A 15863-nucleotide genomic window follows, 5' to 3' on the forward strand; every position below is an offset into this window, starting at 1 on the left:
AGTTAATTCGCAACTTAATTAATATCTTCAATTAAAAAATAAAATAAAATTTCATAAATCTTCAAATAAAAAAAATCTTCACTTTACAAAAAAAAAAGAAGCATGCGACAGTGTGACTACTATATTTTCACACAGTCAAAACAGCAAGAAAAATAACATACACTTTCTTATGTAAGGAATAAAAACACCCAGGAATGTGCTGCTGTAGGAAAATAAGCAACAACACTCTGAGAAGTGTTTAATTCCTCTTACAGCACAGTATAATTTGCCAATAATTAAAATTTTTATTTTATGAATGAATAAGTATGTAATTATATATATATATATTCGTGTGATGATATTTAACAGTTATTCCATAAAATCGAGTCGTACATGAGCTGATAGCTGATGAGGTGCGTAGCACCAAGTTGGCTTTAAGCCATGTACGACAAGATTGAGTGGAATAACTGTTTTATTCGATCCACATTCACTGGATTTTGAGAAACAGAGCATTTTTATTTTTTGCAAATTCGATAAATAAAAACTTTATACAAAACGTCTGACAAAATTTCCGCTTAGAATGTAAACAAACCGGCAAAATGACATTAGCAACTTGTGAACAATGTGATAATAATAATAATAATAATAATAATAATTCTTGAAAAAAAAAGATACGTTCTGACCGTCAAATACTTTCATTCCATATTTTGTTCTTTTTTTTTTGTATTTTTAGGGTTTTGTTTTCGAGTCGAGTTTTAATTTCGTCCTCGGCTGGTTCAGCAACACGTGCCGCCATTTTGTTTTTCTCTACTCACGGTATATGAGCTGATATCCTAGTAGTAGAGTAGCCAATCAGAGCACGCGATTGCTCATATCCAGTGAATGTGGATAGAATAATATATTGGGTAAATAATTACTGTTGATCATTAAGAAAATGAAACAAAAGGAATATTTAAGCTGATAAAAATAAGAAAATGAATGTTTTTGGTCATAAAATTTTCATTTAGTTTCAAAAACATGGGAAAATCGAATCGTGAACCAGACACTGGTGACGCCTTCTATAAAATAAATCAACACACAGAAAGGTACAGAATATTCAGATTGCTAATGGATTCGGTGGCCAGATTCTTCGACTAATTATTATTTACAAAGTGACCTAAATGTTAGGTGTATCCCACATGAGCGTCTCAGTCTACATATTATATCATACACAGGCGCTGGCTTGACATGGCACCATTTAATGTGACTGTGCGTGTGTGTGCTTAACTAGTTGCTGTGCTGTGGTTTGGCTCTGGATTCAGGGTCACCTTGTCCTGCTCTGAGCCTGGCAGCTTGTGAGTGTGTGTTTGAGGAAATGGACGAGTCCCATGACAATGTAGAGCAGTCCGCCTCGCTCACTTCATTCCCATTCAGGACAGCATGCATGCAGAATCGTACAGCGGCGCCACCAGACACGAAGCACAGCCATGCATGCTCAATAAACCACACCATAACACGCACGCACACACACACACACACACACACATATACACAAACATGCTGAGGAGTCACAGCTTTAAGAACAGTGTTTTATCAGAATGCAGTGAAACACATACATACAGAGAACAATAATGAAAAGTTCAATACAAGATTAGCTCACATGACCTTAAAGTGCGGTTCAGAAAAATGAAGACGTTACACATGAGCTTGATATCACATAGACAGAAAGACACCAACTCCCAGTGTGCACTCTGACGGTGGGGACACATGCTCCCTTTTGCATTCCAATGCCATTTATAATAGTAATAATAATACTCAGACATAAACATTAGGGTTAGGAAGAGGTATCCCCTTTTTCCTGTCATCTGGAAAGAAACCAAGCTGTGTCTCTGGTACGATACGATCGATATCTCTTAGGGACAAAATACAAAAAAAAGTTCTTCTAACAGCATACTGATCGAGGGGGAATCTTCGCCCCACCCCTCCTTTAAGCCAGAGAGCTTAGAAGGTCGAGGGCTTTCATTACTCAAGTTAATGACATGTTTCAGAGGGTTGCTTCGGGTTTCTAATTCCTGATTTCACGCCCTCTGTTTATCAGAGAAAAGTGATCCTCAGTGTCACGTTGGATTCTTTCCAGTTTCTCAAAAGGGATACGGCAGCAGTGGTTAGAAATGTTTGGAGATGAGCGGACAGGCGAGTGACGTGCTGGCGTGCTCGTCCACTGGGCGAGAGAGATAGAAAATGAGAGACAGAAAAAGAGAGACAGAAAAAGAGAGAGGCGTCTGTGGCGGAGAGAGGTGCAGCTCACCTCGTGAATTTCTTGGGTTCAGAGGGAGGGGTCGGTGGGGGCAGTGGTTTGCTGGTGTTGAGCTCCAGCTGGTGAATGGGGGAGTTGGGGATGGGTTCGAGGCGATTAGGCTGGGGCGGCCCGCTCCCCGTCCCCCCAGCCTCTGCATTGGCCCTTAGATTGGGCGAGCTGCTGAATCGGGTGGATGATTTGTCATTCTTTCGCTTTTGCTACACAGAAGAACACAAAAATAAACAACAACAACAAAAATACGTATGTAGAGAAGCTAAGAGAGCTGGAGTAGCCTGACGCTCTCGAATAGAACTTCTATCCTGCACAGATTGAGATCAGATCAGGTGTCGATGGTCAAGCTTAGAGGCGCTCAGCTGTGGAAAGTGACAGTCGCGCTCAGCCAGATGTGTCGGAAAGAGTTTGAGTTGACAGAATGGCTTGGAAAGCAAAGAGTTGGAGGTCTAAATGCAGATGACACACACTGGACACACACCCACACACACAGAAAATGAAATATATGCGACAGAAACTTTTTTTTTCCTTTTCCAAATCCAGTTTGAGACAAGTTTGGTGTTTTACCTGCTCAAACTCTTTCATTAATCCGATTCGATGAAATGTGTTGGAGCAGAAAAAACAAAAACAAACAAAAAAACCCACCAAACGTGTTTACGTAGCATTTTCTAGAGCGACAGTGTTAGTGACATCCCTCTTGCTCATGCGCTCAGGCATGTTAAGTGTGAGCTGAAGCAGCGACAATGGAATGGGAAAGACACTTTAGACCTCTTCTGTCTAGATCAGTGGTTCTTCTGAATTTTTTTTTTTGTTAAATTCAGCTACAGCAATGGAAATCACTTCTCACTAAGTCACTAATAAAAGGTTATTATATTCATCCTTGATATTACTGAGTATAGTTTTTAGTTATCTCGTTTGACCAGTCAGTTGAATTGAACGGGTTTAATCCGAACCTCTAACTCAAACACCAGTAGGTCTTGATGGAAAGTTCAGGAAGAACAAGCTCCATGGCTTCAATAGATACGAGATACTGAGGGCTCCGTGGAATTTATATTACAGTGAACAAAAAGTGTGAGAACTGCTGATCTAGATCACTCTTCACAAAATCCACCCTCGTGCTCAGATGATGTGGACGATTTGACATTGCTCCGTAACAATGTTTACGATGAACTGCTTTTAGTAAGTGCAGCAAAACTGATTTAGGCGAGTCGCGGCTTGATGGGGATTTCTCGATTCAGACACAGAGCTTTATCCTGGATATTCAGTCTGTATGTACTGCCTTTGATTACGCTACATAAGAATCACATTAGTTAGGTGAGATCGCTGGTATTTTAAAGGGATTGATCACATGCAGCTCTGTCTTATATTTATTTCTACAGTCAAGGATTAGAAACCATGGTGCTGTTGAAAGAAACTACGTTAAACCTTAGAAACACCCATGGGATGACAAAAAATGGGATTTCAACATTTACATTTGATAGAATGCAAAGAAATGTAGCCACTACACTACAGGATACAAAGCAAAACTACGTACACAGCTGATCTTCCAAACAAACAAAGCTGCCAGATAAAGACTTTATTTTTTGTGATAGAATTTAAAAAAAAACCCCTCATTATCCCTTACTTCCTTTATAGAGAAAAAGTGGGTTTGGCCCAACAACAAGATCTAGGCTGCATCCGAATACGCATACTTCCATACTATTAGTATGCAAAATGCAATATGTAGGGTGTCCGAATACTCATGAGGCATTTAATTGTAGCCAAATGATCTACTACACTGTCAGAAATAGGGATACAGTTACAGTAGGAGTCCATTTCTGTCCCCCAAGGTACAAGCTACACTAATGTACCCCCTGAGGCTCATTATTAGACTTCAAGGTAACTTTGTATACCTTTTTATGGCTAAAAAGGTACATATACTGCTTGGGAACATATATCTCATCTCATCTCATCTCATCTCACCTCATTATCTCTAGCCGCTTTATCCTGTTCTACAGGGTCGCAGGCAAGCTGGAGCCTATCCCAGCTGACTACGGGCGAAAGGCGGGGTACACCCTGGACAAGTCGCCAGGTCATCACAGGGCTGACACATAGACACAGACAACCATTCACACTCACATTCACACCTATGGTCAATTTAGAGCCGCCAGTTAACCTAACCTGCATGTCTTTGGACTGTGGCGGAAACCGGAGCACCCGGAGGAAACCCACGCGGACAACATGCAAACTCCGCACAGACAGGCTCTTGCCGGCCATGAGGCTCGAACCCGGACCTTCTTGCTGTGAGGCGACAGCACTAACCACTACACCACCGTGCCGCCCCAAGCAGTATATAAAGGGTACAAATAAGCACCTTAGAGGGTACTGCACCAGTGACAAACCGTTGTACCCCTAAAGGTACAATAATATACTTTATTTTCTGAGACTGTACATCTGTAGCATGCAAACGTACCACACAGTATGTCATTAGTACATACTGAGAATTCGGATTCAGCTATAGCTAGCTTGATGGATGATATCAAAGTTTATTCACCATTACTTGGTCAATAAGTAAGGAATAAAACACTAAAGGATGTGTTTTTATAGCGAAATTATCAATGATAGGGTGGTGTGATGGGGAATCCATGGCCTAATGGTTCGAGAAACAGCTTTGGGCCCAAAAGGTCGCCGGTTCAAGTGCCTGGACCAGCAGGAATGGCTGAAGTGCCCTTGAGCAAGGCACCTAAATCCCAACTGCTCCCCAGGCTGCTCTGGGTATGTTGTACGTCACTCTGGATAAGAGCGTCTGCTAAACGCCTGTAATGTAATGCAATGTAATGTAATGTAACGTAATGCGATGTGACTGTCACCAAGCTGATTATGTTCTGACAAAAGCATAGAAATAAAAATAATGTGCATTAATATAAACCTGGGATTTGCCTTGAAGTGGAAACTATAATTAATTAATCACCTTCTGATGAATCAGAATCGAGAATTCAACAGCGTTATGATATAAAATACAGCAGTTTACTTACATTTGACAAGGTTATTAAAATATTAGCACCTCTGATAATAACAGACATGACAGAGTCATGGTGCATTTGTTCTGGAGCAAGTAACAGCTATTAATATCATCTTTGCATGTCAAATGTTTGGTGACAACTCACTTTAGACATTTTTTAATCCTGGTTGGGGTAGATCCAAGGCTGTCCAAGGAACACTGGGTGTGAGGTAGTGTTCATTACAAGGCACCATATATGCGTGCATTCAAATGCTCATTTGGACAATTTGACATTGCCAATCTGGCTACAACAAATGTTTGGAAGTTGGGATAAATACGGAGATTAATCCCACATGGTGAAGCTTCAAATGGACTGTAACCCAAACTCAGGATCCTGAACTAGGGACCCTGGGAGCTGTGAGCCAGCAATGCTGTAAATAATTGAGATTAATTGTCCTTAAAAAAAGAAGTCTTTAAGGAGCTCTAACTGCTTCACACACTTCCTCTCAGGAACAGTCAGCATTTCTATAAATTTCTCACAGATGCCCTGTTGTGTCTCTTGCATAAAGTCTGACAAGATTGTGGAGATTTGGTTTCGGTTGAGGTCCTGAACTGGTCGTTCTCAAAGGCACTAATTTCTTCCTTTCACTCAGCTTTTAAGGTGGGGTTTACATTAGACCGTATCAGCGGATCATCAGATTAACGTTTTTAAAAACGATTAGCGGGCACACAGCAACGCCAATACACGATTCGCGTGCACACAGCAACGCCAATACACGGATACGCTAATCACATGACTAATTCGGCACGTAAGTTGAAATGTGTCAGTGCGGCTCATCGCTTCCTCCTCAGCGGCTGTGCTCCAAATCACTCCGCCCTGAACAGCGAGTGCCCTCTGGAGGGTGCGCACTCCGGCCCTGTGCAGCTCACAGAGCGCGCGAGTGAAGTGCACGAGCAGTGATTCGGGACTGAGCCGCTGTGCGCAAGTCACTTACCACTTGCAAGTGGAAGGATGGCAAGCCTAAAGACCATCATAACTACACAATGGGCAGTATTTGCATCAGTATTTGCAGTATTTTCATACTTTTATACTCTTTAATGAAAGGTGATACAAGGCGGAAGTCCGCGCCGTTTTTCAGCAGTCGCGTCACATGACCAACACCAGCGAATCAGGAAGGTGGATGTCACAGTGACGTTGTCCAATGACGACGCCAGCTAGAGCTCAGCACAGCGTATCCGCGTATTCTCAATGTTTACACAGCACCGGACCAGACACGATCTGGATTGAATACGTGGACCCTGGCAGATTCCCGTTTCCTGGCGTTTCCAGGCGTTTTAATGTAAACGGACAGTGCATCCGCGAAGAAAACGAGACAGATACGGTCTAATGTAAACTTGGCCTAAGTGTGTTGGGAGGAAAATTTCAAAAGCAAGCACGATATCCTTCAACTTTGGACAGGCATATATTACGGTATATTACAGTGTGTGTGTAAACTATACAACTGAAAGTAAATGAAAATGACCCTGTTTCTAATCCTTGACCATATTGCAATGTATTTCACGCGATGTATGTGCTCCTGGAACCGATACAGGAGCATTGTTCCTCTGCCCAATTCACAGTACTGGTGGGACGTGTGTTTAAAGATGCAGCTGTTACTGAACAATCTGTTATACAGCAAATCTGTCATTTTTTTTGATTAATAACACCATAGAACCTTGACATATATCTTCATATTTTCTGAATATTCTGCATCACTGACACCATTCACTTACGTCAACAGAAATGCCAGAAAATCATGAAAACAGCCAACAGCGAAGAGAGGAAGTTAGCTTACCTTAATGAGAGGGTTAATTACACCGACATTGGGGCTGGCGTTGAACACTTTGTTGAAGTTGGTCTCTCTGTTTACGAGCTCTAGCTGGTAGAACTTCTTGTCATCCTGTACACAGCAGGAGAAATCTCAGATCACTGTAGACGCATCACTGAGATTAAAGCAAACAATACTTATGGGATGGATGGCTTACAGTCATGTGAAAAAGAAAATATACCCTCTTTCAAGCCTAGGTTTTAAGTATCAGGACATAATAAAAATCATCTGGTCCTTACCAGGTCTTAAAATTAAGCAAATACAACCTCAGATGACCAATAACGCATGACATATTCACCCTGTCATTATTTATTTAACACAACGCAAGCCAAAAATGCAGTAGCAGTAGGGCTGGGTATCACCAGATACCTCACAATACGATACTATGGCGATATTTTGCCCACGATAACGATAATATCAAGGTACAGCGATTCTGCGATAATCGATATATTGCAAGAAATTTCAACCACATCACGATATCTGTGTCACTGAAGAAAATGAGAATTTATTGACCACTGTAAAATTACATTTCACATACATAACTACACACTCTTGCCAGACATATATTTGTCTCTATTCCACTGCTGGCAAAACCAAGAGTTGCTTTACTACAACATACAGAAAATTCCCATTTCTGTGCTAGTATTATCAACTTTTCTGTAAGCATGGACACATCAGTGCTGCTTAACAAGCAGAATTAAATTGTTTTATGAAAACTTAAAACTTGCACTGCAGACTGCACATACATTTCAGTGCTAACACTAATATCAATTTGTTCTTTGTAAACTTGAGAACATATACCTGAGAACATTTAACTTGTGCTTATTTTGCAGGAACAACACTGTCTGAAACACATTGAAAAGTGCAGTGTGCATCTTAGTCTCCTACTGCGCATGCGCGAAGCCTACTGCGCATGCACAGAACACATGAATTAGCAAGTTCTCATACAGACCGGTTTATTATTCAAAACAAGGCATTACAAATTATTTGACTCGGCCAAAGACTCGACCAATACGCACAAAACATAAAAATCGGCAAATGCGTGAAATACTCACCAATTTTCTATCAGCCCAGCTGATCAGTAGGACAAAACTACTGTTGAATTTTCCTACCCTCCTGGATTTCGCGCATGCGCAGTAGGCTTGGTAGGACAAATCCAAGAGGTAGGATAACTTTACAGAACACCGGCTCACTGTTTTTTTTTCTCCTTTCCTTTGGAATCCAAAATGCCTCCAAACATCTGCCTTAAAGTTCGGCGGCATCTCTAGGTTTACGTTAACAGCCATGCTTACTTGTTTTTTTTCCTCACTGCAACCGCCGGGGAAAAAAGAGAAGACGAAGAGTGCCTTGCAGTGAGGGAGCAGCACAGCGACACCTCGCGGAGCGGAGGTGCGGAAGTCGTACTGGATTTACAACCCGTCTGAAACATGATTTATTATTTGAAAAAAATATCGATATTCAAATTGAGTATCGATATTGAATCGGAAGACAAAGTATCGCGATATATCGCCGTATCGATATTTTTGCACACCCCTAAGTAGCAGTGTGTGAAAAATTAAGTACAACCTTACTGCTTTCATAGAAATTATAAAGGCAATTGGCAGCCAGGTGTTGCTGATCAAATGAATTTGATTAATTGATCATCAGCAAGTGTGGCCACCTCTTAAAGGGCTGATGACACGTTTTTGACATCTTTGGTGATGTTTTATAACGTAAAAAGTAATTCCCGATGATCCATATATTAATTCACGAAGGCGCCTATTTTACAAGTTATGATAAAAAACGCGGCTATTTGGGCAAATTTGACAGGGCTGCAGCACCCAGGAGACGAAAAAGGAGGAGGGGCTATATGATGTCAGCGAAAGAATCTTCCTCCTAACTTACCAGTTTGTTGTTGATGCGAGAGATGTTCAGTTTATCATTATTAGTATTATTATTATACATTATTATAATATATATATATATATATATATATATATATATATATATATATATATATATATATATATTAGGGCTGTCAAAAGATTAATTTTCTTGATCGCAACTAATCTCAGAAATTTCATAGTTAATCGCGATTAATCTTGATTTACTTTGCATGTGTAAAATTGATATTTTGCAGTAAGACCGTTCGAATCTAAAGTTAAACCCACAATGCAAAGTATTTCTGACCATTGTGTCTTAAATTGGAATAAAATGAAGACAGAGACAAAAGCAGAATTTATCTTTTGGCCTTTTTTATTTCAAAAAGAGTGTAGAGAAAGGAAAACAAGTATTAAGAATGAATGACTGGCTACTGCTTGACACAGGGTGCATTTTACTCTCGTCTTGTCGACTTGTCCGTCTGGATGTTTTTTAAATTCAAACAAACCATTCAGAGGTCCAGAAAACCGTTGCTTATCTATCACAAAAGAGGACTAAACTGAAGACAACAGCGTGTCCTTCCATGCCAATGCCAACGACTCGATGGAAACCACACGATTCCGCTCGAGCTGCCTGCGGATGCGTAGAAGGAACAAAAGACTAGCAAACTCGAAATAGCGCGTTTAACCGAAAATGAGTTTAATTAATACAACCAGAGGAACTGCATGTGGATGGTAGAAGTGCGGAAAATGCTGGTAAACTCTGATCGCGATTAAAAAAAATATTCGCGATCACAATTTACATTAATCTAATCGCGATTAACGCGTTAATATTCCCAGCCCTAATATATATATATATATATAGTTATTATGCCTTCGCGTTGTGTTGCCGGCTTTTGCTCCAAAACCCACAAGGATGGGGTAAGTTTATTCAAGTTTCCCAGAGATCCCGAGCTGCATGCGAAGTGGGTGAAGCAAGTCAGGCACACTCGTGACAAGTGGGAGCCCTCACCAACATCCGTCCTGTGCTCTGAACACTTCGATTTGGATTGTTTTGACACCCTTCCCAGCTTAAAAGAATCGCTTGGGTGTTCAGTTCAGCACAAACGTGTGTTGCTACCATCAGCAGTGCCTACAGTATTCCGGAGGGGGTCTACTAGTAGCTATGCCGGATCCAGCAGTCGCCTGGGACAAGGCGACTCCTCCAAAGACAGTCCAATTGTCAGAACATGTGTTGAGAAACGACATAAGATAAAGGTACGTAGAGCTACAGAGTGCTCCGACATGATGCTAAAAATAGTAACCATGCGGTCTGCGCGGCCATCTTGGAAGTGACTCACTCTAGAGCGCTCACAGAGTACACATTCATGATAATCATAAATGTAATCATAAAGTCGGCGTGATATCAGTCATGTATTTGCTTGTGAAAGCTTGCACTGTCTTCGATGGTGTTGGATGGTTTGTTTACGTCTTCTTAGTACTAATACAAAAAAAACTGATCTATGGGTATGGGCATCATATCGCCTAGTCTTCCTCCTCACTTGCTGGTTTGTTGATGTGACAGATTTGTAGTAGCAGTTGTAGTATGTTGCCTTTGCATTGTGGTCTCTTATTGCCAAGTTGAAAGAATTTGTTTCTCAAAGCAAACACTGAGGGAAAGCTAACTTAGCCAGACAAGTAGGCTACAGATTGTCATTTGCTTACGCTGATGTAGGTTATCAAATATTTTGCTTCATTCAAGGATAAAACTAAGAAGCCATAAACTAGAAGACGTGCCTGCCAATATTATCCTAAATGTATCACGGATCAGGCATAGTCGTAAGCTTATTATGTTAGCCGTTTGCATGCTCCATTAGGAACTATGTATTCAGTGTAGCATACGGCTTACATGATATAAGCAGTGTTTACACATGCAAGACAACAATACACAATATTAAAATATTGATTCCGTAACATTTTGAACAAATACGGGTTGACCTACCAATCCTTGTTATCCAACCTTGTGGTGTTCAATGCTGGGCTGTCTGCCTGTCTGCTGTCCATGTCGGAGTCGGAGTCGCTCTCAGATTGGTGCACAGTAACAGGTTCAAACCTGTACGGTTGGATGCACCCGTGTTCGTCATCACTTGATTCTTCCGATCTATCCCATACACAACACAATTCTAGACTCCCAGAAGAGGAAGAGCTAGAGAGTTCACCGGCGTTTTCATGCGCCATTTCCATTGAGTAGACAGCCAGTGAACCGCAGCGTGTTCTTCCGCTGACGTCACAACATGGCCGTGAGCCACGGACCCAGTTTTCTTGCGCTGTGCAATTAAAAGTTGGATATTCGCGTAACAACAGCTTCTTTTCACTTAATTATAACAGAAATCTAACATGTTTGCCATGTTGTATAGTTTATTTAAGAAATTGCATAGAGTCATGTTCGTGTCATCAGCCCTTTAAAAAGCAGAAGTTTTGGCAGTTTGCTGGTCTGGAGCACTCAGGTGCACGTTAACACAATGCCAAAGAGGAAAGACATCAGCAATGATCTTAGAGAAGCAATTGTTGCCGCACATCAGTCTGAGAAGGGTTATAAGGCCATTTCCAAACAATTTGAAATCCATCATTCTACTGTGAGAAAGATTATTCCGAAGTGGAAAACATTCAAGACACAGTTGCCAGTCTTCCCAGGAGTGGACGTCCCAGCAAATTTACTCCAAGGTCAGACCGTGCAACGCTCAGAGAAATTGCAGATAACCCAAGAACTACATCTAGGACTCTACAGGCCACAGTTAGCATGTTAAATGTTAAAGTTCATGACAGTACAATTAGAAAAAGACTGCGCAAGTATGGCTTGTTTGGAAGGGTTGCCAGAAGAAAGCCTCTTCTATCTAAAAAGAACATGGCAGCACGACTTAGGTTTGCAAAGATGCATCTGAACAAGCCACAAGCCTTCTGGAACAATGTCCTTTGGACAGATGAGACCAAAGTGGAAATGTTTGGCTATAATGCACAGTGCCATGTTTGGCGAAAACCAAACACAGCATATCAACACAAACACCTCATACCAACCATCAAGCACGGTGATGGAGGGGTGGTGATTTGGGCTTGTTTTGCAGCCACAGGGCCTGGGCACCTTGCAGTCATTGAGTCAACCATGAACTCCTCTGTATACCAAAGTATTCTAGAGGCAAACATGAGGCCATCTGTCCAACAGCTAAAGCTTGGCCGCAATTGGGTCATGCAACAGGACAATGATCCCAAGCACACCAGCAAATCTACAGCAGAATGGCTGAAAAAGAAAATAATCGAGGTGTTGTAATGGCCAAGTCAAAGTCCAAACCTCAACCTAACTGAAATGCTGTGGCGGGACCTTAAGAGAGCTGTGAATAAACAAATGCCCTCAAACATGAATGAACTGAAGCGATGTTGTAAAGAAAAGTGCACCAAAATTCCTCCACAACGGTGTGAGAGACTGATAAACTCATACAGAAAACGATTGCTTCAAGTTATTGCTGCAAAAGGTGGTTCTACAAGCTATTGAATCATGTGGTGTACTTACTTTTTCACACATGGATTCTGCATTTTCACTTAGTTTTTGTTAAATAAATAATGACACGGTGGAATCTGTTGTGTGTTGCTTTACACCTGAGGTCAGATTTGCAGAATTTTAGGACGTGGTAAGGATCAGATGACTTTTTGTTATGTCTTGAATGGTAAAACCATGTAAGTGGAAGAGGGTGTACTTTCTTTTTCACATGACTGTATGCCTTATCCATCACAGAAAAACCTTTGGAAAGTTCTGCTGCTAATTTAGACAGCTGCTTGATTGTGCAATGTAATGAAATACCGATGAGTGGTGTATAAATCACGACTGAGACACACTCACCACCAGCTTCTTGACCAAGGCTTCTCTCTCTGCCACCATATCTTTGAGCTCAGCAATCACCTGCAGATCTTCTGGCCTGCTCTCCCGATTCCTGAACTTCTCTTCTGTCCCCTCAAGCCTGAAGAAAGTAGCAAAAAGTTCTCATCTTCCTCACAGGGGGAAAAAAAAAATAGATAGGCCTGTCTGGTACCAGTAAATGGGCAATTCAACTTCGCTGGAATGCCTGATTCAATTAAGAGAATGTTTTCGAGCACTCTGAAAGCCATTAGTTTGAAATCGATGTAAAAGTTACATCCCACATCATTGTCTGCACTTCAATCTCACATGGTAATTAAAATCAGCAGCACCTCTGAATACCTGTGTGTCTCAATGCATCCTTCATATTCACACATCCCTCCATTCTCAGCATGGACAGAATCATTATGAATCAATATCTACTCTGTGTCTGGATTCATGATTATTCTAAGTTCATAAGGGATGTACAGAAATCACGAAGCTAATGCTCTTTCTGTATGTATTTTTATGACTAATGTGGGTTTGCATGTCATAGTTTTCATAAACATAAACTATTAAAAAGCTCATCTCATCTCATCTCATTATCTCTAGCCGCTTTATCCTTCTACAGGGTCGCAGGCAGGCTGGAGCCTATCCCAGCTGACTACGGGCGAGAGGCGGGGTACACCCTGGACAAGTCGCCAGGTCATCACAGGGCTGACACATAGACACAGACAACCATTCACACTCACATTCACACCTACGCTCAATTTAGAGCCACCAGTTAACCTAACCTGCATGTCTTTGGACTGTGGGGGAAACCAGAGCACCCGGAGGAAACCCACGCGGACACGGGGAGAACATGCAAACTCCACACAGAAAGGCCCTCGCCGGCCCCGGGGCTCGAACCCAGGACCTTCTTGCTGTGAGGCGACAGTGCTAACCACTACACCACCGTGCCGCCTATTAAAAAGCTTACATTCACAAACTAATTGCTTTATTCTCAACTCCTAGCATTAATCCATATATTCCTCCCTTTATTCATCGAGCCTGAAAGCCATTCAGACATCCATACAATAATCCACCCATGCATGCACACATTTAGACTGCTAGCCACCCACCCAATCAAATATCCATCCATCCATCCATCCATCCATCCATCCATCCATCCATCTAATTATCTCATCTCATCTCATTATTTCTAGCCGCTTCATCCTGTTCTACAGGGTCGCAGGCAAGCTGGAGCCTATCCCAGCTGACTACGGGCGAAAGGCGGGGTACACCCTGGACAAGTCGCCAGGTCATCACAGGGCTGACACATAGACACAGACAACCATTCACACTCACATTCACACCTACGGTCAATTTAGAGTCACCAGTTAACCTAACCTGCATGTCTTTGGACTGTGGGGGAAACCGGAGCACCCGGAGGAAACCCACACGGACACGGGGAGAACATGCAAACTCCGCACAGAAAGGCCCTCGCCGGCCACGGGGCTCAAACCCGGACCTTCTTGCTGTGAGGCGACAGCGCTAACCACTACACCACCGTGCCGCCCCTCCATCCAATTAGATATACATTCACAAACTAATTGTGTAACATCCATCAATCCATACATGCATTCACCAGTCAACCTATCTATCCATTCATCCATCAATAACTCCAGCCCTCCCTTCATCCATCCAACCTGAAAACTAGTCAAACATAGTCAATAATTCATCCATGCATATATACACATTTAATATACAGTTGTGCTCATAAGTTTACATACCCTGGCAGAATCTATGATTCTTTGACCATTTTTCAGTGAATATGAATGATAACACAAAAATATCTTTTCCACTTATGGTTAGTGGTTGGTTGAAACCATTTATTGTCAAACGACTGTGTTTTCTCTTTTTAAATCATAATGACAACAGAAACTACCCAAATGACCCTGATCAAAAGTTCACATACCCTGGTGATTTTGGCCTGATAACATGCACAGAAGTTGACACAAATGGGTTTGAATGGCTACTAAAGGTGACATCCTCACCTGTGATCTGTTTGCTTGTAATCAGTGTGTGTGCATAAAAGCTGAGTGAGTTTCTGGGATCCAGACAGACTCGTGCATCTTTCATCCAGCCACTGACGTTTCTGGATTCTGAGTCATGGGGAAAGCAAAAGAATTGTCAACGGATCTACGGGAAAAGGTAGCTGAACTGTATGAAACAGGAAAGGGATACAAAAAGATATCCAAGGAATTGATAACGCCAGTCAGCAGTGTTCAAACTGTGATTAACAAATGGAAAATCAGGGGCTCTGTTAAAACCAGGCAAATGCCACAAAGTATCTCGCCTACAATACGCCAAACAGCACAGAGACAAGCCTCAAAACTTCTGGAACAAGGTAATTTGGAGTGATGAGACCAAAATTGAACTTTTTGGCCACAACCATAAATGTTACATTTGGAGAGGTGTCAACAAGGCCTATGAAGGAAGGAACACCATTCCTACTGTAAAGCACGAAGGTGGATCGCTGATGTTTTGGGGATGTGTGAGCTACAAAGGAACAGGAAACTTGGTCAAAGTTGAAGGAAAGATGAATGCAGCACGTTATCAGCAAATACTGGAGGCAAATTTGCACTCATCAGCCCGGAAGCTGCGCATGGGACGTACTTGGACGTTCCAACATGACAACGATCCAAAACACAAGGCCAAGTCGACCTGTCATTGGCTACAGCAGAACAAAGTGAAGGTTCTGGAGTGGCCATCTCAATCTCCTGACCTCAATATCATTGAGCCACTCTGGGGAGATCTCAAGCGTGCAGTTCATGCAAGACAGCCCAGGAATTTACAGGAACTGGAGGCTTTTTGCCAAGAAGAATGGGCAGCTTTACCATCTGAGAAAATAAAGAGCCTCATCCACAACTACCACAAAAGACTTCAGGCTGTCATTGATGTTAGAGGGGGCAATACACGGTATTAAGAACTGGGGTATGTAAACTTTGATCAGGGTCATTTGGATATTTTTTGTTGTCAT

At 41.9% G+C, this 15863-nt stretch overlaps 1 protein-coding gene across 4 annotated transcripts in view; it reads right to left on the minus strand.

The window, feature by feature from the left end:
• Window positions 1-15863, minus strand: part of fam184ab (family with sequence similarity 184 member Ab) — a 440896-nt gene that overhangs the window by 16078 nt on the left and 408955 nt on the right. For 3 of the 4 annotated variants that reach the window (XM_060915808.1, XM_060915811.1, XM_060915809.1), the window contains exons 16-18: window positions 12848-12965; window positions 7085-7189; window positions 2267-2475 (exon numbers count right to left, since the gene is read on the minus strand). In XM_060915808.1, the coding sequence (XP_060771791.1) occupies window positions 2267-2475; window positions 7085-7189; window positions 12848-12965 (432 nt within the window). The remainder of the gene's footprint in view (window positions 1-2266; window positions 2476-7084; window positions 7190-12847; window positions 12966-15863) is intronic. The other variant, XM_060915812.1, reaches the window with a different exon arrangement.

The sequence above is a fragment of the Neoarius graeffei genome, chromosome 3 (genome assembly GCF_027579695.1).
Source record: "Neoarius graeffei isolate fNeoGra1 chromosome 3, fNeoGra1.pri, whole genome shotgun sequence".
NCBI classification, from domain to species: Eukaryota; Metazoa; Chordata; class Actinopteri; order Siluriformes; family Ariidae; genus Neoarius; species Neoarius graeffei.